The sequence below is a fragment of the Hermetia illucens genome, chromosome 4 (assembly GCF_905115235.1).
Source record: "Hermetia illucens chromosome 4, iHerIll2.2.curated.20191125, whole genome shotgun sequence".
Lineage (NCBI taxonomy): Eukaryota > Metazoa > Arthropoda > Insecta > Diptera > Stratiomyidae > Hermetia > Hermetia illucens.
In genome coordinates, this window is record NC_051852.1 from 2678293 (window position 1) to 2705171 (window position 26879).

Genomic DNA, 26879 nt, shown 5'->3' on the forward strand with positions numbered 1-26879 from the left:
GCTCCCTGTACAGAGATGAAGCTGACCAGCAGCTAGCCGATATCCTGTCCCAATATAGGGCTGATATAACAGCGTTGCAAGAGATGCGATGGACAGGGACCGGTTTCCTGGAGAAGAGCCACTACACCATATATTATAGCGGTCATCCAGTAAACCATGTGCTCGGAGTAGGTTTCTTAGTCAGCCAAAAAATGAAACCTGCTGTTATCGGCTTTGAAAACATAAGCGAACGGCTATGCACTCTGCGCTTGCGAGGCAAGTTTAGAAATATAAGCCTCATAAACGTTCACGCTCCTACAGAGGAGACTGCAGAGTCGGAGAAGGATATCTTCTACGAGGCAGTAGAAAGAACCCTCGAAGCCTGTCCCAGATATGATATCAAAATCATACTTGGAGATTTTAACAGCCAAGTAGGGAAGGAGCCTGTATTCCGGCGATACGTTGGCTCCCATAGCTTACACGATAAAACAAATGATAACGGACTGCGGACTATTCAATTAGCAGGGTCACACGAAATGGATGTTGGAAGTACCTGGTTTGTGCGGAAAGCGGTCCACAAACATACGTGGGCCTCTCCAGACGGGACCACTTTCAACCAAATTGACCACGTTTTGATCGAACGCCGCCACCTCTCAGCCTTGATGAATGTCAGAACATATAGGGGGGCCAATATAGACTCGGATCACTATCTCGTTGGCATGGTGCTCCGAGCTCGAATAACAATACCACCTAGAATCCCCTCTGACAATCAGGTGAGAGTGAACACTGAAGCCATCCACAACACAACCCTCCGCGACACCTATAAGAGGGAAATGGATGCCGCAATAACCGCAGTCAACAGAGGACCTGGAGATGAAGCATCAACTAATGATCTTCACAACCACCTGAAGAACGTTATCATGGATACGGCCACAAATATACTTGGTCCCAGCCGCAAAAGGAGTCGGAACGGCTGGTTTCACGATGAATATAGGCTAGCAACGGAACGGAAGAATGCCGCATACCGAGTAATGTTGCATTCTCAAAGAACGCGGGCACGCGCAGAGACTTATCACGAACTCCGTCGAGCGGAGAAGCGACTTCATAGACGGAAAAAGGAAGCCTGGGAGAACCAACAAGTCTATGAACTAGAAAAGTACAGGGAGCAACCGCACCAGGCGCGGAAGTTTTACCAACAAGACAGCAGGATGAAGCCTTATACACCTCGATGTTCATCCTGCCGAGACAAAGAGGGAAATCTGATTTCCGACAAAATGGGCATATTAGAGCGATGGGTTGAGTACTTTGATGAGCTACTGAACAACCAGAACATCGGCGAGTTGGAGGTCCCGCCAACTGAAGACGACGGACAAATACTGCCACCACCAAGTTTAGGAGAAACAGTCCGTGCAATTCATCGGCTAAAAAATCATAAGTCGCCAGGAGCCGATGGAATTACAGCCGAATTGGTTAAATATGGAGGCGACCAGTTACACCAAGTGGTTCATCAACTTGTGCTCAAGGTATGGGACAGCGAATCAATGCCTGACGATTGGCAACGAGGCATAATCTGTCTCATACATAAAAATGGAGATATCACACAGTGCAGCAATTATAGAGGTATCACGTTGCTGAGTACCATCTATAAGATATTTTCCACTATCTTGCTAGGCCGGATAGCCCCATACGCCCAGAACATCATTGGCCCATACCAAAGAGGCTTCACTCCAGGCAAATCAGCAACAGATCAGATTTTCTCTCTGCGGCAGGCGATGGAAAAACTGTTGGAATATGGACAACAGTTGCACCATCTGTTCATCGACTTTAAAGCCGGCTATGATAGCATAGCCAGGGTAAAACTGTACACGGCCATGAGAGAATTCGGTATCCCGACAAAATTAATAAGACTGACTAGGCTGACCCTGACCAACGTGCGAGGCCAGATAAAAGCAGCAGGATCACTCTCAAGACCATTCGACATCAACAACGGTCTACGACAAGGGGATGCGCTATCATGCGTCCTCTTTAACCTGGCCCTCGAGAAAGTGATCCGTGATGCTGAGGTGAATGCAGGAGGTACGATCCTCTTCAAGTCCACCCAACTACTGGCCTATGCTGACGATATCGACATCATGGGAAGAACCACCCGAGACGTACAAACTGCCTTCATCCAGATCGAGCAGGCGGCGAATGGCGCGAGATCTTGGGCTGCACATCAATGAAGGCAAGACAAAATATATGGTGGCAACGTCAGCACCGAAGACGAATCAACCAACAACATCAAACCGCACTGGTCAAACACAAACACGAACAAGAATAAGGATAGGAGAATACAACTTTGAGACCGTTGACAATTTCTCCTATCTAGGGTCGAGAGTCACAACCGATAACAACTACGATGATGAAATCCGCGCACGGTTGTTGTCAGCCAACAGAGCCTATTTCAGCTTACAAAGACTGTTCCGCTCGAAACATCTCACCATAGCGTCAAAGCTCTTACTGTACAAGACTATGATCTTGCCAGTCCTCATGTATTCCTCGGAGACTTGGGTTCTTAGCAAGAAAAATTGCGAACTCTTGGCCGCGTTCGAGAGAAGAATCCTCCGAAGAATTTTTGGCCCCTTACATGAGGATGGACGTTTCCGTAGCCTACACAATGACGAAATCTATGAGCGATTCCATGACCGTCCGGTTGTGGATAAAATCCGGCTCAATAGGTTACGGTGGGCGGGTCACTTAATCCGTATGGATGAAGATGATCCCACCCGGAAAGTCTATAAGGGCAATATCTATGGTAGGAAAAGAAGACGAGGCAGACCCTGCCTAAGATGGAGCGATGGCGTGGGCCAGGACGCCAGACAGCTTTTAGGGATATCGAATTGGTGGACCTCGGCGCAAAACCGGGATGTCTGGAGTTCCTTATTAAGGCAGGCCTAGACCGGATACCGGTTGTTGCGCCGTTGATGATGATGGAGGTATGTTCCTATCCGCCACAGGTCTGGTAACTTCTCACAGGTCTGTCCGTTTGTCTGTCACACGCATTTTGCTCGGAAGCAGTTATAGCGAATGCCACCAAATTTGTGAACGCTCACGCGTACAGTGAGCTGCATCATTCTAAGTCAAATTTAAGGGAGAGGGGTTCCCATACACGAAAAAGGGGGGTGTACATTTTTTTCACCAAATATGGTCATGTATGATATCAAATGAAAGGTCCTCGTTAGCACTTTCCGAAGCCGGTCTTAGTTTTGATATTTGTTGGAAAGGTGGGGAGTGCAGAGGGTTGAAAGTGATCGTTTCTTTCACGGACCCATTCTCAGAAACTATCCAACCGAAAAAACTGAAAAGAATCAAGAAGCTGCCACTATATGATGCCTATGCTCCGAAATACCCTCCATATTACTATAATTTTTAGTAGTAGTTCATTCTAGAATCATGAAATTTTCCAGCATGGTAGGCTAGAATTAGAGCATGATCCTTTCCAGTTTGGGAGAAATCGCACAATTGCTAGGCTCTAATGGGGGAAATTTCCACTCAAATGTTTCTATAAAGGAAATACACAAAACCTTTCATACTTGTCGTGTCCAGCTTCCGGTTTCCCGACTTGTTTATATACTACGAGGGGAGTGTGGTGGGTTGGCAAATAAGAGGTATATTTATTGAAAGCGGCCTAAAGATTGATGAAGCTAAGATAGTATTTATTAATGGTGCTGAAATGTTAGTATTAATTTGGATTTATCTTCGAACGCTGTATCTCAAAGTTTTCCGTATTAAATTTAATTTGCACCACGTCTTGTAATAGCTAATCGCTCACCAATTAGAACAATTAATTATTGTGACAAAAATTAAATTGCCCCTTGTTTCACCGATTCATCAACATACATGTTTGATAAACTTTCATAAAACAAGAAAGACCACATCTCATTAATTATTCGAAATCGTATACGTTTGAACAGTTGTTAATATCTGAATGAAAATATCCGACCCTCCATCTGTAAAATATTACAAAATTTTAGATACAATTTTGATGGATTCCATAATTCATAAATTTTTGAGTCCCAACTTAAATTTGGTTAGGTCACTAGTGAAAAAAAGTCGACCGAAACCGAAAAGATTAAAATTATTATTATTAATCTCATATGAAATATTAGATATTGTGCGGACTGACTTGTATCTCGTTCGATAGTTCAGTTTTTTATTCTCGTTTAAGTGATAAAAAATCCTAAGATCCCATCTTTCAACGCACTCATAACTTTTTTTTTTAATTTTTGTTCAAAAATTTACTTGAAAATTTTGAATCATGTAAATGAGGCTCTGAAAAAGTGAGAGGAAAGCTCATGTGGTTAAAAAAACTATTGTTTGGGGATGCTGGTAAATATGAGTAGAAAGTCTGCAGTGACCAACAATTGAATGTCTTCTGTGCATGCATATGTACCGTGAACAATATGGATTGTTAGGATGTCTATATATGCACAAGAACTGAAACGCATTGTAGTATTAAAAAGTGAAAATATTCAGTGCGAGATTAGCACCATTTCCAAGAAATTGGAAAATTATGGCAAAGTCGGTGGGAAAAATCTAGATAATGTTGATAGTATTAGCTAAGGGTGGAGAGCTGCTTTTTTTCCTGATTTGGCATCCATTTTTTATGTCGAATCGGATCAATTGGGGAGAAATGCTCCTCTCTTTTTTACGGACCAAATTTTCCACAAACCATCCAATTTTCAAAAATGAGAACTATCGGTTCAGTTGACGTTAGCGGCAGCTCATCAGATCAGGAGGGGTGGTCTATAAATCCAGATAAAATCTATACTGTTGTAGGAAGGGGAGGTTGAGGAAGTGGAGGCGGAGAGGGTAGTTCCCACCGGGAAGGTTTTTAAAGAAGAGAGAAGGCGAATTTACGTTGTATCTTTCCCAGAGTCAGTTATGGGAGGGTGACCAAATGACGAACCAGTACTTGAGGATATTTCTAACGAGCGAGCAGTGTTTAGAAGGGATGAAAGCAGTCGAAGGAGCATAGTGTAAAGCCCGACGATTGGGCTGCCCGATTGGTGACTTCAAGGCAGTGAGTGTCGATTATTGTCTCTGAGGTCTTAAGAAGAGCTTTGGTATGTTACAGAATATCCGTCAAGAGACTAGAACAAGTCGGGAAACCGGAAGCTGGGCGCTTCAGGTACGAAAGGTTTTGTGTATTTGTGTGTATTACGTAGCACGTAATATATCCATATATTATGTGAGAGTATCCACTTTCGGGTGATATTGACATTCATAGTCATCAATTTTCAAAGAAGCAGCAATTTTAAGGTGTTATAACTTTGTTAGTAACAGTGAGATTTCCACCAAACTTGGTACGATCATGCTCTATATTATAGCCTACATCTCTGTAAATTTCATGGTGCTAGGATGAACTTAAGGGGGGTATCCAGCCAATTACAAAAAATTATAGTGATACACTATTATTAACTTTATTTTAACAGATATCGATATGGAAGGTATTTCGGAGCCCAGGCACCATATAGTGGCAGCCTCCTGATTTTTTTCAGATTTTTCGGTTTGGTGGTTTCTGAGAATGGCCCCCTTAAAAACGTGATCACTTTCAACCCCCCGCACTCCCCACCTTTCCAACAAATGTCAAAACTAAGATCGGCTTTGAAAAGTACTAATGGAGACCTTTAATTTGATACTCCACACGACTATATTTGATGAAAAAAAATTTTACACCCCCCTTTTAAATTCAACGTATCAGGATGTAACTCACTGTATGCGTGAGCGTTCACAGTTCCCACCTTTGTACCAAATTGGGTGTCAATCGTTATAACCGTCTCCAAGGAAAATGCGTGTGACGGACAGACAGACAGACAGACAGACAGACAGACAGACAGACAGTAAACCGATTTTAATAAGGTTTTGTGTTTACACAAAACCTTAAAAATGAAGTGGGTGGTCGTTTGGTCGTCTATTGGTGTTTAGCGCTTACCCATTAGTAGAGCCTTAGCGAACAGGAGCGGTTAGGTTTGATTATAGGGGACGTCCATAGGCGATGATATAGTTGAAAACAACTTAGGATCGTCGACATATAGCAAGCAGGGACAAGTAAGGAGAGGAGAAAGGCCGTTGATAAAGAATAAAAATTAAGCGAGTAGAATAGAGTGCAGAATATGATGAAAGTCTCTTTCTACAGGCCAACATGCCTCGAGGCTCTTGTTGAAAATTATGGAGAACAGAAGGGAAGTGGACCAATCAATTTTAATTAAGATGAGATTGAAATAACGTTCTGGCACGAAACACGGGACAAACTGCAGAGACGACCAGTTGAGTGAAGCTTTTCGAAATTCACCAGTTAAACTTGGCAAGCTTGTGCGACAGAGGAATGGAGTCGGCTGATCTGAGCAGGAGTAGGAGGTCAGTGTCAGGAGTAACATAAAAGAGGCATGAGAAGGTTGAGAAAAGCAACGCATAAGATGGCTAAAGAGGACAAGAAAAAGATTGTGAAAAAGGTGGTGGAGGTGTTCTTGAAAGTGGATAAAGAAGGGAAGGATGGAGGAACTGGAAAGTAGGGATGGAAGGTCAAGAGAGTATAAGAACAGTGTAATGGAGCCAAGACTTTTCAGCCCAGGTAGGCCCGCTCGCATAGATCTCCACTTCGCTAAAGTGCTAGGGTATCATATCTATCCCGATGTCATCTGCGAATCCGGTGACAACAGCTTGCTTCCATACTGGCAACTATTGCGCGCTATTATACATTATGTTTCATAGTAGAGAGCTGAAAGCAGATGGAACACCTGCCGCTATATTGGACGTCTTCAGTCCTCCGTCCGAATTATAAAGAAGCTTTCGCTGACCGAAGAAGTTGAAGATTATACTTAGTAAATAGTTGGGTGTTTGTACCGCGATCAGCGCTTCGATGGTACGATTTCATGATTTCAACAGTCCCTTCATCAAAAACTTTCCCGGTTAACTCAATAACCACTTAAGTAGTATCAACTGCCACCAGGCATTCCGGAAACAACGGTATCTATTTGATAGATAAACAACGCTTGGAAACTATCTCTAATAAAACGGCTGATAGGTCTAAAGGATGTTGGATGACCAATCAGATTACCTGGGTTCAGGATCAGCAACTTTGGTGATCTAAACCCTGCGAGGAAAGATCCCTTTTTTAGGCATTCTGCGAACACTTGGACAAACATGCCTGGCGCTGTTCTAATTGTCAGTTTCAGTCTTTCGTTAAGGATTCCGTCAAAAACGGGGAGTGTATTATCTCGAACTTCTTTTGCTGAGTCCAGAACTTCAACTTCGGTTGCTGGAAGAATGCCTTTGGCACTTGCTGTTGGTAAGGTAGTTTCCGATGCTAGGAAAACAATGTCGAAACTGTCTCCCACGGCGATCTAGGGGATATAATAGGAATGGACCTTTTACTGGTTTTATTGCCGACATTACGGATTTGCGCATCCTCTTGGGTTAGACTGTGCATCATTGCTTCAAGAAATGGTTTTTACTTTTCACAATGGCCCTACGCAACATTTAGCGTGCGTATTTATACTCGTTGGTCATACTTCGCCCTATTTCTTAGGTCTTGACTTCTTTTGCTGGCTCGCAGGAATTTTATTTGCTATTTCGTTAATACAGTGTTCCACCAGTAGTTGGAATTGCACCTCTGAGAGTGTATACATCTTGATATGGAATTGCGACCCCTTAAATACGGCCAGTAAAATCGGTATTCGATTGCAATATTTCTAGCAATATATCCTTATCAAGTGGTTCCGATGACCAAAATGTTTAGATCTTTTCAGGATAGGATTTACTGCCCTGGGTCGTTTACCACTTACAAAAGTATGACTCACGACGGAGCCTCTTTAATTTGTTTCACGGGGCTTCTAAACTCCCCGCCTTGGTCGTTAAAGACGCCACATAGTCTTGCGGTTATTCTGTTTAGCGCCTCTGCCTAGTCTATTTAGCAAGCTGGAATATATATAGTTATGCCATGTTTAGTGTGGCAGAATAGCTCCAATGTGAAAATCATCGATCCTATGCGACATAAAACCGTTTCCCCGAGGCTGAATATTTGCTGCAAAACTGACCGGTGGAAGTGTGTTAAATTCAGCATGGGATAGACCCCTTTTTGCTGTTATTACCAGTACATTTTGGCGTACTTTAACTTGGGCATTTCTTGATTTGACCCACGTCCAACTTGGGTCTGGATCCACGACTGACTGTCGACTCTTCCTATCCTAACATTGGCCAGAAGTTGGATCATCAATGGCTTCTCTGAAACCCTTTTGTGATTCTTGTTTCTATCTAAGTTTTGTCGCCGGTTGTAAAGGGAGAGAGTGTGGGGGTCAGAAACAGGACGTGTAAATTAAGGGGTCATTCTCAGAAAATGCTTATGCTTGAATATGATATCTAGCTCCCAAAAAACTCCCCGTCTCAATATCCCGGTTTATAAGAATGCCAACCGGGAAGCAAAGAAAGCGGTCGCTGTCACCCGAGCGAACCATTTCAAAAATCTTTACGATAAACTGGACACTCGGGATGGCGAGAGAGATCTGTATCGACTTGCTAAAAGCCGTGATGAACGCACACAGGATATCGAACACTTCTGTTGTGTTAATGACAAGAACGGTACTTTGCTTACCAACCGTCGAGCCGCAACGGATAGATGGCGAGAATACTTCGAGCAGATTTCAACTGAAGAATTTGCTCATCCTCCACTTCCACAATCATTGCCGACATTTGGACCAGTTCCACCAGTCAGCGCAACTGAAGTCGAGGAGGCAATAAAACAAATGAAATCGGGGAAAGCAACAGGACCTGACGACATCGCATCTGAGCTCTGGAAAGCGAAGAGCTGGGACCCAACACTGTGGCTCAGTGAATTCTTTAACCGGGTTATTCAGGAAGGAAGAACACCATCTGACTGGCAAGAAAGTACCACTGCTCCAATATGGAAAAAGAAAGGTAGCCCAGCAGAATGTTCAAATTACCGTCCGATCCGGTTACTTTCCCATACCATGAAGATTTTTGAACGCATTCTTGACAACCGTATTCGCGAAATCGTTGAAATAACCGTGAATCAAACCGGATTTGTCAAGAACTGCGGAACTACTGATGCAATACACGCTGCGCGGTTACTCATGGAGAAACACCGTGAGAAGCATCGCCCTCTCTACACTGCCTTTCTGGATCTAGAGAAAGCGTTTGACCGTGTACCACACGAACTCATCTGGTATGCTTTACGACAACACTTCGTGCCAGAAGAACTCGTGCGCTGGGTTCAATTGCTCTACCACGATCCGAAAAGTAAAGTTCGAAGTATAGCGGGTGTATCAAAACCGCTTCGTGTCTCTGTTGGAGTTCATCAAGGAAGTGCCCTCTCACCACTCCTCTTTGTCCTTGTTATGGACACCGTCACACGGGATATCCAACGTCCAGCGCCCTACACACTGCTTTATGCAGATGATGTTTTCCTAGCATCTGATAGCAAATATGATCTCGAACAACTTGTTCAAAAAGGGAATGATCGCCTCATGCAACACGGTCTCAGATTGAATTTAAACAAAACTGAATTTTTGACGACCGATCCCCATGAAACAGGCACAATCACTGTCAGCGGCAGTGATCCGCCCAGAACTGAGCGATTTAAATACCTCGGGTCAACGCTATCAGTCAATGGAGAGCTGCGTTATGAAATTGCTTCACGCATTAACGCAACCTGGATGAAGTGGCGTTCCACAACTGGTGTCCTTTGTGATCGACGTATCAACGAACGTCTCAAATCTAAAATTTACCGCAATGTCGTCCGTCCAGTCACTCTCTATGGTTCTGAGTGTTGGCCGACCATAAAAGACAATGAACGGCGTCTCGCGGTAATGGAGACGAAGATGCTACGTTGGACTAGTGGCGTCACACGTTTAGATCACATCCGAAATGAGGATATCCGCGATCGTTATGGGGTTGCACCGATCGTGGAAAAGTTGCGAGAGAGGCGTCTTCGATGGTATGGTCACGCAATTCGTGCAAACGAGAATTCACTTGCAAAGATTGGTCTGAACATCGAAGTCGATGGTAAACGACCAAAAGGCAGACCTAAGCAACGGTGGCTTGATACGCTGGATGGGGATTTGAAAGCCTCGAGATTGCACCCAGATCAGGCATTCGATAGAGCCAAATGGCGAAGCCGATCACGACGAGCCGACCCCGCTTGTGAACGGGACAAAGGCTGAAGAAAAAGAAGAAGATATGTCCAAAGAATGATATATAGTCCCAGGACGAAACGTGAATGAGTACACACGACAGAGCATAAGACCTGGGAAACGCCTGCAGAACCAACACCGACAGCTCTACTACCAAACCCTAGATCCACTTTTCATTTGGTGATCGCTGGCGGATCTTTCTTAATGAAAAATAGGAGGTGGAGAAGGATCAAGACGAGTGTCCCGCACCTTAAAACGGGATAAATGGGGGTTTGGATAGGGCTGACGACTTTATATGGACAACCAAAGCCACTTAGATTGGATTGACTACGCAACGATGAACCCTGCAATGAAGATTAAATGACGATTTGCCTATTTTCTCATGGAACGTGCCCTCACTAAGCAGAAAAGGAGCTGCCGAACAGATAGCCTATGCATTGAACTAGGATCGGTTTCCTGGAGAGAGCTAGTACACTATATATACTTGGTATACTGGACAATGATACAATCTCAAAGAATGCGAGCACGCGTAAAGGCCTATCACGACTTCGCATGCACTTTTTTCAGAGTCTGTGAACTCGAAAAGTACAGGGAGCAACCGTGGGGCATGGAAAACTGCTGGAACATGCTCATCAGTTGCACCTCCTTTCCATCGATTTCAAGGCCGCCTATGATAGTATTTTTTTGGGAGTAGGGTAGGGCGATGCCTTTACTCACTGACACACACCCGGCTTTGGGAACCTTCAAGTCAGGGAATTCCTTGTGCTATTTACCTCGTTGACTAACTTTGCTTTTATTATTGTATTGCAGAGTCTCCTTTCTGCTTATCTATACTCTACCTTTGTGGCACATGCCTCCTAGGGAGCTTGTAAACGTTGTGCCAAATAGTCGATCTTATGACACTCTTTGCATTAGTGGACAATTTCTGCGGTCCTCCAGTACATAGAAGGTTTGTCATGACTGGGGCCTCTCCACGGTATAATGGCCTCGCACGCTGTCGTTATAAGGTTCATCACTGAATTTACGATAATATCGGCTGAGATGTTATTACCCCCGAAGCGCTCTCCAGGGAGACTCTGCTTGTTCTAAGTGTTTCGACGAACTTCCCGATGTTCGTTCTCGCGATATTTCACACGTAGCGGGAGCGCCGGCTTAACGCACGTTGGCAAGTAACGTAAACCACTTCGAACGCGATTTACTGGTGATCACTTGCCGAGAAGTCTTCTAGGACCGACGCGAAAGTGATGTAAGGGATGCTTTCTTCCTAGACTGGGCGCCGAAATGAGCGTGGTTCTTGTTGCCATTTTCAGAATACGTGTTGCTCTGGAGTCTGGATGAGACATGTTCCATTCAAGAGCCTAGTATTAAAGTTACCGCCTACTAGGATTCGTCTCTCCGTACCCGAAACGGCCTCCTCCAGAGCATTAAATCGACGTCCAAAATCTGGCATCGAGACATTCCATCCATCTTGGACAAGAACACGAAGTCTATTGCCGTCCCGAAGCTGGATGGCAGCGGTACCCGATAAATCAAGATGCCATGAAGTCAGGTCCCTGTTCTGGCATTGCTCGCTAATTAGCAGTGAACTGCGCTAGCAACTGGTGAGCGGTTGCAATCCAGTGCATGTAAATTTTTAAAATGCGGATCATGCCATTCGTGCCCAAACCCTTTCTAGTTCCACCTTAAAGATTAGACACCATCCAGAGCCCGCAGAGTGTGTGACGCTCTCACCAGATGCGCCGCGATGCTTGCAGAGAATGCAATTTCTGTTTCCATTGCAGGTTTCGCTTGGTGACCTACCTGATTGCATCTGCTGCATGCTGTCCTCCTGTGCTCCTAGCCTTGGAGCACTTGATGGTGATTATCCGCATTCGTACCCTGCATACTACCCATCAAATTTTGATTTTCCTGCTGCTTAGGAGCTATTTACCAAAAAGTCAGCAGGATGAAGTCGTATACACCTCGAGGCTCATCCTACCAAGATAAAGAGGGAAATCTGATTTTCCACAGAATGGGCATATTGAAGGGATGAGTTAAATATTTTGATGAACTACTGAATAACCAGAACATCGGTGAGTTGGAGGTCCCGCCAACTGAAGACGACAGACAAATGCTGCCACCACCAAGCATAGAAGAAACAGCTCCTGCAATCCGCAGCCAAAAAATGTAAGTCGCCATTACAGCCGAATTATGTGTGCAAGGCTAGGTAAAAGCCGCAGGATTACTCTTGAGACCATTCAACATCAACAACGGTCTAAGACAAGAGGATGCTCTATCATGCGTCCTCTTTAACCTGGCACTGGAGAAAGTGATTCGCGATGCAGATATAAATACGAGTGATATGATCCCTTTCAAGTCCACCCAACTACTGGCCTACGCTAACGATATTAACATTTTGGGAAGAGGAACCTATGATGTACAGTCTACCTTCATCCAGATCAAGCAGGCGGTAATCGGCACGAGATCTTGGGCTGCACATTAATTAAGTCAAGCCAAAGTACATAGTGGCAACGTCAGTGCGAAAAACCAAAGAACCAACAACATTGAATAGCACAAGTCAAACGAAATCAAGAAAGATAGAGACTATAACTTTGAGACCTTTGAAAATTAATCTTATTTAGGGTCGAAAATGACAACCGATAACAGCTATGACGATGAACTCCGCGCACTTTTGTTGGCAGCCAACAGAGCGTATTTCAGCTTTCAAAACTGCTTCGCTCGAAACGTCTCACCAATGTCTCCGAGACTTGGGTTCCTGACAAGAAAAGCTTCGTTCGAGAGAAGAGAGAAAATTTTTTGGCTCTCTACATAAGGACTCGACCTGTCTGGTTGTGGATAATATCCGGCTCAATTGGTTGCGTTGGGCGGGTCACTTAGTAAGTATGGATGAGCCTAGAAAGTTTATAAGGGCAATAGCTATGGTAGAAAATCGGGAGTTTGGTGCGAATCCTACTAATATTAACGAAGTTATCGTTGTTGGCGTTCATAAATTGGCTGTATATTAAGCTATTATATATACGTAGAGGGCCAGCATCACATAAAAAAATGAGTTGTATCAATCTTGAAAAGTTATGAAATCAAATTCAAAGTGAACCAACAACCAATTGCTTCTCCCTTTAATAAAGTTGGTCCGAAAGCTAACAACTTATATCGGCACGTATGCTCTGCCTCTATTGATCTTATCATATAATGTCCTCCCTGGGGGCAAATTATTATCAATTTCATAGTACCCATTACGTCAGATACGCTACACACTAAATGAATCGTTCACCTCATTACAGTTTCACTGGAGTCAAGTCCTTTCACTAGACAACTAGTTGGCTCTATTTTTTCTGGTCAACCAATGGAATGTGCATGCAAACATAAGTTGCAATGATGCGATGATGGTTTGCACTCCCCAAATTGATCCAGTGTAATCAGCTGAATGGCACTGCTACGGGGGTTCAACGAACTGCCTGGCTTGAATTATGACCACATCCATATATAGTTTGAAATGGTTTAACTTGTCCACGTCCGAAACCAGATGTACCTCGAGATGTAAGACTTGTGATAATTTCGTTTACTTTTTTATCTGAAATTAACCCATGCCGACCTGAATGCAATGGAAAATGCTATCTTACAATGTTATTGGTAGTTTCCCAGCAAATTGTTAATGAAGAGCGGTAGCAGCGTCGGGTGGTTGTTGGGATGTTTGCCAGCAATAAACGAATAAGTTGTTTTCTAAGAACTGGTTGCGTGGTGCATCGTGATAAGATACTTGTATATGTTTACTGCACTGTATCTGCAATTTTTCCTCCATCAATATTTGTAATTTTTCTATGCAATTACATGCATTTTGCCATTCACCCCATCTATCTCTTTGGTTGCAGTGAATAGATGCGATGCTTGCAGTGGTTCAGCAACTCCCGCACGATCTTACGTATGCAATCATCCAATCAGATTGATTGATAGAAAATGCCGATTTTCCCGACAAAATGGGAAATATTCATGGATGTATAAAAGCAAATGAGAAAATAAAATTCATGCTGAGAAGTCAAGGCTGCAGCATTTTGTCTTGCAAAGTTTGTGTGAAATCTGGTCTTTTTTTCGTGACAAAAGTGTATCTTTTTTTTGAATAAGAACTTTTTGAAAAGGATTTTAGTTTTTGTGAAGATTGAAGCGATGAAGGCAGGGGTAAGTTTCATTAGGTTCGCACAAGCCCAATTTAAAGGGAGTCAGAGGGTAATATAACAAAAGTTTCATATCCTGAGAGCCTTCAACAGAGAATTAATCGCAACAATCTATAAAATTTTTAAAAGTGGATAAAAATGGTTTACATCTTTAGAAATGTGCTAATTGAAAAAGTCTTCGGAATTTCGTTCAAAAAGTGTACAGGAAGGGAAAGTGCATTAATAAAAGGAATTTAAAATTGAAATTAAATTAACTTTTATTAAGAATATAAAAAGATATTTATATTACTTAATTAATAATATAAAATTTAAAACTTAATTGAAACTAATTTACTTTTGATTTGTTATCTAAGTTACTTTTTCCTTAAAAAAATTTTGAGAAAAAATTCGTTTTTCTGGCTTGGCGAGAATAAGCGTCGAGCCGCCGACGGGTGGCGGATCAGACCGGCCCCCCACCATAAGGCCTAGGGGCACTTGGATCGGTCGTGGAGTCCACAACGAGGAGGATCCAGACTTGAAAAGAGCCAAAGTAAGGATAGCCAATCTTGAAAGAAGAAATGGCGAGCTGGAAAAATCAAATGACAATATTGATCAACAAAAATGGAAAGCTTGGAAAGCTTAGTTGGGCCCGCCGTCTCCAAAGGTAGCCAGGGAAAAAGTGAAGTTTTGTTCGACTACTTCTGCAGCCATGGAGGAACCGGGCTGCCTTGAGGGTGAACAAGTGTTCGGCAGCGAATCTGTCCGTATGGAGGACATAGAAAACCTTAAAGCGGGCGATACGGGAGACAGTGACAACGGTGGCGATGGAAATGTCCCAAAAGAGGGTGCTAACCAGGCAAGTTGTAGTAGTGAAGAGGGAAAACTGGTTGAGTTTTTGCTCTAGGTTTCTAAAAAATTAAAGAAGAAAAACAAAATTGAAGAAAAAATGTTAACTAATGTAAAAAATAATGCAAGTACGAGTGAAAATTTAAAAAATGGTCCGACTGGGGATGCAATTAGCACCCGAAATAAAGAAAAGGGGGAAAGGGTGCCCTCCATTAATGTTTATGAATTAGGTGGTAGAGATTTAGCCACTCTACTTAAGGGGAGCGCGGGGCTCTCGAATTTTGTTATTAAAAACACCGGGGCCGAGAGAGTTCAAGTGAAATGTAACAAAATTGCAGATTACAAAAAAGAACGGGAGGTCCTCGAGCGAGTGAAGGCTCCTCACTTCACCTACACTCCAAAGGAAGAGAAGGTGCAAACCTTCCTTCTGAAAGGCTTGGATGCGAAGGAAGAGCCCGATAAGGTGCTGAAAATGCTCCGGGAGACGGGAGCTGAGGTCAAGTTCCTCCCAGTGTCACGCTTTAGTACTAGGAGATCCGTTTTGGAAAAATGAATCCTGCCGCACTTCCTCGTGCAGATAAGCCCTGAGAGCCGGGGAAGCGATCTGATCGGCATCGGATCGCTTAATTACTAGGCCATTCGTTTTGAGCGTCTGCTAAGGGGCGAAATAGTCCAGTGCCGAAGATGCCAGCACTATGGTCACTCGGCAGTGAACTGTCAAATGACCTTACGATGTGTAAAGTGCGGGAAAGACCATACCGCAGCCGAATGTTTGCTGACTGAAGCAGATGGCAAGGAAAAAACTTTCTGTGTCAACTGCGGAAGCGGAGGGCATCCGGCTTCGTACCGTGGATGTCCTGCATACCGCAATGTTAAGGTCACAAAGGAGCAGACACCGAGATCGGCCCAAAGGACGAAGGTGTCAGCGGCGTTGAACGGTACCGTCCCTTCGGCACCAATCGTCTCGAGGATCCCATTTGCAGAAGTAGCGATACCATTGGATGGTCTCCGGATCATCGCGATTAATGTGAATTCCATCGTAGGAATCCATCGAAGAGCGGATCTCCTTGATTTCGCTGGTAGGCAACAGCCTGACATAGTTTTGATTTCAGAAATCCATCTCAGTCCGAGGCATTCGACAGCATTCAAGGATTTTGAATTCGTGAGGAACGATAGACGAAATTGTGATGGGGGAGGTGGTACCGGAATACTTTTGGGTCGATAGAGTATAAATGCGAATTATATGGGTCAGAGAGTCCAACCTGGCCCAGGGCATTCCTATCTAGATTTGTGCATTACTGACGCGCGCTTGAACTTTAATTTTAGGAATCCTCAAAGGAAACTACAGACTCTTCCTTACGATAGCGACCATAACGCTATTCTTATTGAAGTTCTCGTTTGATGGAAGAAGAGTTCGCCTTCTGTCGATGGACAGTGGCGTCCATAGGTTGAACTTTAAACAAACAAATTGGAAGAAATTCGAAGAGAGGTTTATTCGGGGATATCGAGAGTAATGCCCACCTCTTGATGGGGAAAACGATAGTAAAATTGCACCAGGTGACAGGAACTTGAGCAACGAGGAAATACTTCAGTATCTTCTCAAGCTGGAGAACTTAACGCTGGAAACAATTGAACAAGTCGTCCCTAAGATTAAACCTCGCAATAATATGGAAGGATATGAAACTGCAGCCATAAAACGGTTGAAAAAAGTGAAAAGCCTTCTGTTCACTCGTGTCAACAAAATCTATCGGAGATATGGGGACTATCATCATCTCATATTGGTTGAGTTCAAATCTTTTCTAAAGATCGCGCGGGATCTTATCCGTCAACATGACGTAAATGAAGTGAACTCCCAATGGCGGGAGAAGTTAAAGGATATTTCCCCAAGCGATTCAGATTCCATGTTTACTAAGATAAATACGGAAGAAGTCGCGAGTAACTGCGTCGAGACTTAAAATCGGTGGCAGCGAAATACAACACCTCATTGACTCAGGTATAGACACCATGCTGATGCGCAAGGCAATTACATCGTGATGGATGATGCTCTGAAACTCGAACTTATAGGGGAGCATTTTGAATCGATGCATCGGCCCAGAACGGACTTAGAGCCAACGCGACTTTCGGAAATCGTAGAATGAGATGTCCACAATTTCAAATATAGCCTGAACGGCACCACAGTTCTCCCGTTTAGCCCTGCGTTGCAGGCTGATCTCATACCGACTGATAATCTGCTTGATTACTTTGTCTCATGTGGGGAATTAACCACCATATTTAGAAGAGTAAACAATAAGAGATCATCAGGTATGGATGGCATTCCCAACGTGGTCCTCAGGCATTTACCAGACATTGCCATTCGTAATTATTGCATTTTGTTCAATAATTTATTGAACAAGTCCTTCTTTCCAGGACAATGGAAGAAAGCCCGAGTATTCCCGATTTTAAAGAGACGGAAGGATTCATCCAGCCCTCAAAGCTACCGCCCAATCAGTTTTCTGCCTAACATCAGCAAGGTGTTTGAGGTTTTGGTATTGAAAGCTTTGAACGGGCATATCAAGAAGAAGAAATTATTGCCGAGCGTCTTGACGAACGTCTCCAATTTAACGAGCACGTTAAAGTCGTGCTAGAAAGCGCTCGCAGGGCATTCATGTCTCTTCGAAGACACTTTTATGTTCCACATCTTAGCCGGAAGGTTAAGATTATTTGCTATCTTACTTTGGTTAGACCGGTGCTCACCTACGGGTGTGCTATCTGGTTTAATTTGAGGCAAATGGAGAAAATAAGGATCTTTGAAAGGAAATGTCTGCGTGCTTGCACGGGGCTTAATATGACTGCTTCGTCAAACTATGAGCATTATGTAACTAATGAAGTGATGTATCCAGCTGCTGCTGTGCCGAGAATCGACACAGTTATCGTCAGATTGATTCGGAATCATATAGTGCGATCTGCTTCGCATGGTGAGAACCCTTGGGTTTCGCAGCCGTTCTACCCAAATGATGGGTATTTTGAGAAGACTCTCATGACAGGCTTCATTCCTCCCGAAGCGTTTGTGTATCTTGACAGGAATGGTCTAATTCTTGATTCTGCCGGTGATCCGGTTATGTATCATATACATAGACAGGCCACGGACAAAAGGATAGAATACCCCCCGAATTTGACAGTGGGGGCTCCGGGATTTTGACTGGAAATACTCCAGAGCGAGAGCAATTGATATTAAGCGGGATGAAAAAGAGAAATCCAGGTACTGGTGGCTGCGGGATGCCAGTTAGCGGTGGCCGTGCTCAGTTCTGCCATTTGTTTCTTGGTGGGGCTTTGTAAATATATACATATTACAACTGTTATTATTACTTTTTCTCCCTATGGATGTTATTGTAAAAAAAATAGAAAAAATATATAATATAAAATATGTATAATAATTATGATAGTTTTAAGCACAATAATTTAAGTTAAAAGTATGTTTTGAAGCGATTAAACATTTATTATTACTTTTATATTTCTTTAAGGCCTAAGGCCTCTAAGGCCAAGTGAATTCTGTCGGATTTTTGACCATTTCCCGACAACTTATTGTAAAATTAGATTCTCTTCTCTGCCTGTAAATCGCTATTCGAAAACTTTGATAGCCCATAGTGGCCATTAGATTTATGTTATTTTTGTTATTTTAAAAGATTGTTTTTTATTGTTCATTTTTCCAATCTATATATTATTGTTACCTATTTCTTAAAAATAAAAATGATTCTAAAAACTAAAACAAAACTAGGCGAAAGTGCAGTTAAAAATATTACGACTTCGTATTTAATTAATTAAAATCTTCGCATAAAAACTCAATAATCTTTTTATAAAATCCTATTTAACGTAGATTAGATAATGAGTTTGAAAATAATTGTGTTTATTTGAACTGAATTCAGCCGAAACTGAACATTGGTTAACCCCAAAAAAATGCGTGAATTTGAAGTTAAAAATGGTTTCAATTAATTTTCCCTTGTTATCCATGAAATAGTTATATTGGATTAATCGATATCCGAACCATGCGATTTAGATGTTACGTATTAGATTTTATAGAAAAGAAGTTGAACAATAGGTGATCCCATGACCGCTTGGGGCATTCCACAACAAATTACAATTCCACATTGAAAAAATAAGCACATCTTTGGAAAAGGCACTTTACAAGTTCAGTGTTATTATTTATTTAGCGAATTGAAAGTATCTAATATGAAAATATGCCAGAGTGATTAATAGTTCCCACTTCAGACGACCTGAAAAAACATCCTCATTTTGATGTGCAGGTCAAAGAGTATATCAAATAAACTAAAACATTCCACGGGGTAAATGATGGCGACTTTTCCATTAATACCATGGAGTTCATCTAATCAATGTTCATCTGTTAGTGTTTGAAGTTAATCCGATCCATGTCGATTAGCAAATTACTTAAATTGAAATATAAAAAGGATCATTTATTTCGGTTCACTTTCACGCCCTCCATTACATAAAACAATTATTAATTTGATGGAATCGATGAAAGCTCATGGCAAGATAAATTTGAACGGTAATAGTTAGAGGTTAACATCTCAAAGTAAATCTTTTTTATTTTTCTCATATAACTCCAATCATTCGTGTTGCTTTTATTGTATAATCTATTATTTTCTTGTCTCTGCAAATTACTAATTTCATTGTTTTGCAGGTCATTACATTTGTGTTATTTTACATACATCAGACAGTTCATGCCGAAGATGTTATCGATCAGAATCAAAAGCTCAAAGAACAACAGTCACCATCCACTGATCCATTTCAATATCAGAAACTATCTAATGACTTTCGGTTGTTAGGTAATCGCGAATCAAGTGGCGACACATTTGATTTTAACGTCGATGATAACCTGAATGAAATTCCACGAGGGCCATTTTACCCAATGTATCAGCCACTGGTGTCAGCTCCAGCAGCGACTCCTTCAACTCAATCAACCCACTTGAAACAAGTTCCACCATCATCAAATAACTTTTCACCAATGATGAATATGAATTCCCCTACACCAGTGATTATGCAGTACATGCCACAGGGGGTGCCCACTGCAGGAGTGCAGTATTTACAACTAATACCTACGCGTCCTCTGTTAGTGCCAATTAGTCCCTATGTCGGACAAAATTCCGCAGGATATTCATCAGGATTTACTTATCCATTAACGTCATCATTAACATCATCAATTCCACCAGCTAATTCTCTACCATCAGCACCATCGCTCTCACCATCTTATGCAACTTTTGCATCTGGAGCCACATTGTCATTACCAGCTCCCTCGATATCTCCAGCTAAACAATTTCAACAACCAATCGAGCTGAACTATCCACTGAGGTCACCCCCACCGCCATTGAATACAAATTTATCACCACCAGACATGGCATCACTCTCCTCACCACAACAGGCATCTTTATCTCAAAATTATCGTTATATCCGGCCTAATTCTGGGCTGCAGGTTATAGACTCATCGCCAGATTTGACTCTTAATCTTAATGAGTATATGCCAAAAATGGGACCAGACAATATTGGGGGTAAAGGCATTAAGGGAAGGCGATGAATTTCGTTCTAAGCTGCATTGTGTTAAAAATTTGATTAGTTTTGTTGTGTTAAGACCATGTTTACTATTTATTCAATATATTGTTGAGCTTTGTTGTTTTGTTGTTAAATAAATAATATTTTTCATTAAGACAGGTTTTATAATATGTTGTTAATCATTTCATAACAGACAGACAGGTAGACAGAGAGACATACATTGAACCGACTTTAAGAAAAAACACAGATATTGATCCAAATTTACAAAAAAGGATCTCATTTTTTGTAAATCTAGATGAATCGGTGTCTGCCTTTCTTTTTTGTAAGGAGGTGTAAATCTTCAAAAGACTCTGGCCTGGGCACGCCAGATTGTGGAATTTTTACCCACTAAAACCACCCCCGACTCCCCGTGGAATCACCTTTAAGAATTACATCACGAGGCGGAGTTAGCTTACTTTAGCTAGGTCTCCTTCAGTTTACCCGTGGGGTCCGTAACCGTGCCTTCCTCACTTCTTCTGCTTTTCGTAGTTTATCCTGGATTGCTGCGATCATGGAATTGATCGCGTCGCAATTCTCCTGGCAAGCTACCATTCTCCGTACAACATTTTCTGGTGATAGTACTTCATCTAAAGTTTCCTCTAGGTTCCCCAGCTATTCTTGATGGTAAGAATCAGCGTGTGTGTCCATCGGCCCTTTCCTGAGTGGTCGCAAATAATGATTGCATAATCAAAATTGAGCTCATAATCCTGACAGTAAGTAGCCTACAAGTATATCTCTAACAGCTCGTCCGTGGTAACTGTAGGAATTGCAGATTTTTGCGGGCCACTTTTTAAGCATGCTCCTTTTATCCTTGATTACTCCTTCCTACCGCCCTCTGAGCTCTTCTGGCTTGGTGGCAGGCTGACCGATGGCTATTTCACCAGTATTTCGGTCTTCTACTAGGGAATGAGCACCTCCTAGAGAGCCACATGCCTTGGCGGTGCATTGTGTGATATGGAGAGCACTCGACGCCTGCTTTAGTAAGTTGGCCTCGCTACCCCTCCAAGAAGTTTTCCTCGTCCAATGCTTTTGCAGACCAGCCTGATGCCCTTCTCGGCTTTAGGTATCCTGTTTCCTTGGCCTGTGGCTCCCTCCTCAGTTCAAAAATGACTGCCTGGTGATCGCTGCCGGTGTGGTCCTTGCTAGCGTGTCAGTGCAGGTCAGGTCCACGAGTCAGGAACCCTCTTTTGCGAAAGGTCCTTGCATCACCGTCATCGGCCAAAACCAAATCCAGCTGAGTAAAAGCCTCTAGTAGACTTCGGCCCTTTGCGTTACTTTCGCTGCTTCCCTATTCGAGTGCCCAAGCGTTGAAGTGACCGGCAATCATCTTTGGACTTCGTCCACTTGCATCCAGAACAAGGTTGTCTAATATGCCTTCAAATTTAGACAATGTGAGACTGGGTGAGGCGTAGCAGCTGTGCACGTACACACCGCATATTTTCGCTCACACGAAACCATTGGTTGGCTGGGTCATGGATCCTTGTATAGCTTGGCGACCGCACGCTCATATCGCCGCTCCACCATTCGAGTCTGTAATCCATAAACCACCGTCACAGTTTCTGTAGGGTTCACTTATGATGGGAATTTCTATCTGAGATCCATAAGTGGTCTGCTCAAGTAAGCCCTGAGCGACCCTGCAATGATTGAGATTCATTTGATTTATTTGAATAAACCCCATTTTTTCATTAAAATCAACGCCTTCCTGAATTCCGGGCATTTACCACTTCCGGCAATATATCTTCCGTTTCCATCGCATAATAGGCATTGGGGTCCCTATTGTAATCTTCCGCAATGTGTCCTTTTTCCCCATACCTTCTGCATCGATCGGATCGATCAATGCCGCTCGCGCATGTCTTCGCAAAGTCTCCAAACATGAGGCACTTGAAGGACCTCTTTATATAAATCGAACCTTTCGGGCCGACAATAATTTCTGTGTTGCCTCCACTGGTAGGCCGTTTGAGTGTTACCATTGGCCTTTCTCAAGCCTACGAAGGATTCTTCTTCCAGTTCTTCCAACTTAAATTGTTCTTTTAACGCAGTGCATATTTCTTCTCTGGATGTTGTCATTCGTCAAGATTCTTCTACTGTTTGTGTGAACTGTGACATTCTCTCAAAGCGAGTTCTTCACTTGGGCGCGGTCGGTTTTTCCCCAAGATTTCTGGGGCATCATACTGACATTTTCACCCAGCTCTTTTATGTCGGGGTCAGATTTCACCTCTTTTAGAATCACCGCGTCAGACAAATTGCCCTTACTGGGGATAACGATTGCCTCTAGGCGAGTTCAACATTTTTTTTTGCTTTGTCCTTCACCTTTTTATTTAGAACCTTCGTCGATTCACTATTTTCGTTTTCCTTAGGTTTCCCTTCGATTGCTGACGCTTGCACTTGGGGCACAGGCTGTTTACCTTCCGTGCTTTTAGTTCCCTTCTTCGGTGCTGCTTGAGTATTTTTTTTTTCCTCTTAGGCGCCTGCTGATTTCACAGAAGATCAACGTCTTTCTCCCGAATGCTGTCGGTGTCACTTCGTTTCGGTATTTCTTCGGAACCTCTTTCCTCCTCGTGTGACCCATTATAGGACTTTAATGTTTCTCACCATGTTCTTAATAGCTGTACTAGCTGTTGTACTTGTCCTTGATGAACTCGGACAGCTCCATTATTTTTGCTCCAAGCTTGAAAGATAGTCCATCCGAGTCAGGGCTTTGTTCTCGATAAGTCTTGGCTGGATTAGTCCTAAACGCACCTTCCCAAAGACGGCAAAATATGAAACGCGGGAAAGCACGTTATATGCCACGACGTGCTTTCCCCCATTTTATTTCTTGCCGTCTTTGGTATTGGTGGAGATTGAAGAATTGAGGAGCTTCTCCTGAATGGGTCAACTTCTTGATCTCGGAGTACCTCGTGTGGTCGTCCCTCTTGGACTTTCAACCCCGCCATTTTTTGCCTTCGTAATTGATGTTCTTGACAAGGTTTTGGTTCGCTTGAACACCTCCTTCTCCAACTCTAAATCACTTGAAGCATTACATGTCACCATGGTCAAGTTGTCCACCATCGGCGCCCACTTGCTCACTCCCAAAAGCCGCAGCTACTGAGGTTCTGGTGCCGCAAGTTTCCTCCTTTTCGTTTCTTCCATGCTGGTTTTATTTTCTGGGCATTCTTCTCATAGGCATTTTAGTCCCCGCATCAGAGATAAGTAAACACAGAGAAGTGAAAATGAACACATATTTACATATCAACATGGTATGCCCCAATTCGTCAACGGGTGTCGTACCTGATGCGAGATCTGGCCACTCCTCACAGGACTGTCCATCTGTCTGTCTGTCACATGCATTTTCCTAAGAAACGCAATACCGATTGAAACGAAATTTGGTGAGAAGGTGGGAACTGTGAATGTTCAGACATGCAGTGAGTAACTTCTTTCTACGTTGAGATTGAAGGAGGGGGAGGGAGGACCTCAAACATGTTTTCCCGACTTGTTTTTGATTATTGGAAAACGGAAAGGTGCGCAAAACCTGCTGCTAGTTTCTGCCATGGTAGTCTGTGAGGCTCTTACCCAGCAAAATGATCTAAAACATTGCGCCGCGAGGCTGTATCAGTCCGTAACTGGCACAACCACTGGCTTTCGTTCGCCGGGATGACTGAGGCATGCTAAAACAACATGGGCAAACTTGTCTAGTGTTGTCCTGGCTGCAATTTTCAGAAGATTTGGGGTTCCAATGGAGAACTTCCTCATTTGCAGGAGCATCGTCGGGGGTTTATATGCACTGCAGGAGACCTCGTATAGTTCACATCTTTTGGGAAGATAATGTTCCATATATTCCACAAGTCAGCTGAGGGACGCATCCGCTGGAAATGTCCGGTTTTGTTCTTCGTTATATCTACTTTTCCACTGAATGTAGTCATTTGGGGTATCAAATGAAAGATTCCGACTAGTACTTTCCCAAGTAGATGTTAGTTTTGACATTAGTTGCAAAGGGAAAGAGTGGAAGGGGGTTGCCGAAATGGAAAATTATTTGAAGCCCCCGTTCTCGAAAACTACCCTACCGAAAAATCCGAAAAATAAATGCGTAGTTTCTCGAACTCTGGTCGGGTTCATTTGTGCTGGGAGTGTCTCCTAATTTCGAAAAAACTTTCCGACACTCAGTGAAATCTAAATTTCATCAAAAAATAGGATTCTCTCTTCGAAAAGCGCTACGCTGAAGCATAGAAATATGACATGCCTGCATGCGCTTCCCGATAACAAGGTGTTCTTTAGGAGTGCCCCAGGGGATAGCTTGATGATCTACGTGTGTATGCCACTAATCAGGATATCGCTGGCGAAGGCGGAATCAACTACTTATGGTACTGAAAAATGTTGACACCTCTGGAGTTCGCAAGTAGCACATTCAGGCGTGAGATTGTCTCCAGCAATATTTCAATGATTTTGTCAGTTATCCATATTCCGCTTTGTCAACCTTGCTTTCCAACACGCTCTAAGAAGCCGCTCGACAGCCACTCAGATTTCGTTGCATAAACTTCATTTGAATTGGAGACTTAGGGAGTCCCTCGATGCTGTATCATCTGAATATGCACTAGTTCCGCATGTTTCTTGTTAGTGTTGTCTTGTGATGTCTTATGTTTCGTGTTGTACGCAGAGCGATAGATGACTTGTTCAAAGGTTTCGTTGTGGTCCTTCGTACCGGGATGATTCCAGTTAACCTATTGGTTAGTGCCGCCCTACGTCCTCGAGGAGGGTGATCAGACCTGAGTCTGTACTGGGCTTATCTGAAGTTGTGTTTACTACGAAGCTTTACCGGAGGTTATCTGGGATGGCCTATATTTTCCGGGAGAATTTTAGGAATATATGCTCCGGGGCCGTCTATTTGTGATTGGAAAATTTCATGGAAGTTATGGACACACCCATGTCGCGGGCATGTGTGCTCAGTGCGTGGAGTTGCGTTTCACAATTCCGGGGTCATACCGCATAATTGCAGTAGTGTTGTTATACAGGTCTCGCATTCACTAGTATGAATGCTGATTCTGCACTCAGTATAAGCCAGTGCTGGCGTGCCAGTCACGGTAGGCTTTGATTGTGGTTTTCAAATCAATCTGTCTCTAAAGAGGACCAAGAGATTGTGCCTATATGGTTGGTACTTGCGTTAAACTCTCAGGAGCTTTTCGCAATGTGCGTGCTGTCGTTAATTTTCGCTTCGATGCACAAAACCAGCACTTAAAGTTTTCAGCAGAGGGAGCAAATCATTATTGGAACAAAATTTAGTAGGCGTCCAATGGAGCACGCGAACTGATTGGGTCGTGAAGACATCCATCATGACGTTACCGTGGGCGTCAGGGTACTAGAAAAGAGTTTCGATGATCCATAAGCAGCTCGAAAGATTGGAGGTGCCAACCTAGATTATATAAACATGGCTGACTAATAGGTGCCTTACGTCGGCATTGCATAGACAATAAGGCTTCACGTGATTGTCATGGAATGGACCATCCTATCTTTGCAGTGCGGTAAGCCGATGGTGAGAACACTTTATAGGCTATCCTTATACCGGCAGGCATTTTTAGAGGGACTCATGCTGGTGATGAAGTTAAAGGAGAAGATATCCTGAACAATTAGCAAAAGTACTGATATGTGTGGGAAGAGGTACTTTCTGAAGGTTTCTTTTTCGGAACTGCCAAACGCAGTAAATTTGATGGCAAGTAGCAGTCCCAGAAAAATGTTGATGATGATCCTATATTGGCATTTGAGTCGGAACCATGAAATTTGGGTTGTGGTCCATAGTGTTTCGCCAATTTTTATCCAGGGAAATTAAGAATTTGAATGGGAATCAAAAATTGTCAAAAAATCATGTCAAATAGTAGTGGATTTTATATAAGCATCACCTACTTCTCGAGAAGACCAAAAACATAAGAAGATATTGCCCAGTTGGAACATGAATATGTACTTTGAGGAACTCCTTCTAGGAACTCTGTCTCAACATATTTAGGCCTCATCTACTTTGTTAGTAAGGTGTCAGGTTTTCCTGGTAAAAGAGTCAAAGCTTATCGAACGAAGGTAGGGACTTGGAAAAAGGCGAATATCATATTCAACCAAAATAGTGAACATCAGTCTGATATTATTTCGGTGTTCACAAGATACTGATCCGCAAGCT

General features: G+C 43.0%; 1 protein-coding gene across 1 annotated transcript; it reads left to right on the top strand.

The window, feature by feature from the left end:
- Positions 1–14199: 14199 nt before the first annotated feature.
- On the top strand, positions 14200–20809 carry LOC119655357 (proline-rich protein 36). The gene is made up of 2 exons (XM_038061210.1): positions 14200–14342; positions 19839–20809. The coding sequence occupies exons 1-2, from the start codon at positions 14331–14333 to the stop codon at positions 20727–20729; spliced, it is 903 nt and encodes a 300-aa protein (XP_037917138.1). The 5' UTR covers positions 14200–14330; the 3' UTR covers positions 20730–20809.
- The last annotated feature ends 6070 nt before the right edge of the window (positions 20810–26879 follow it).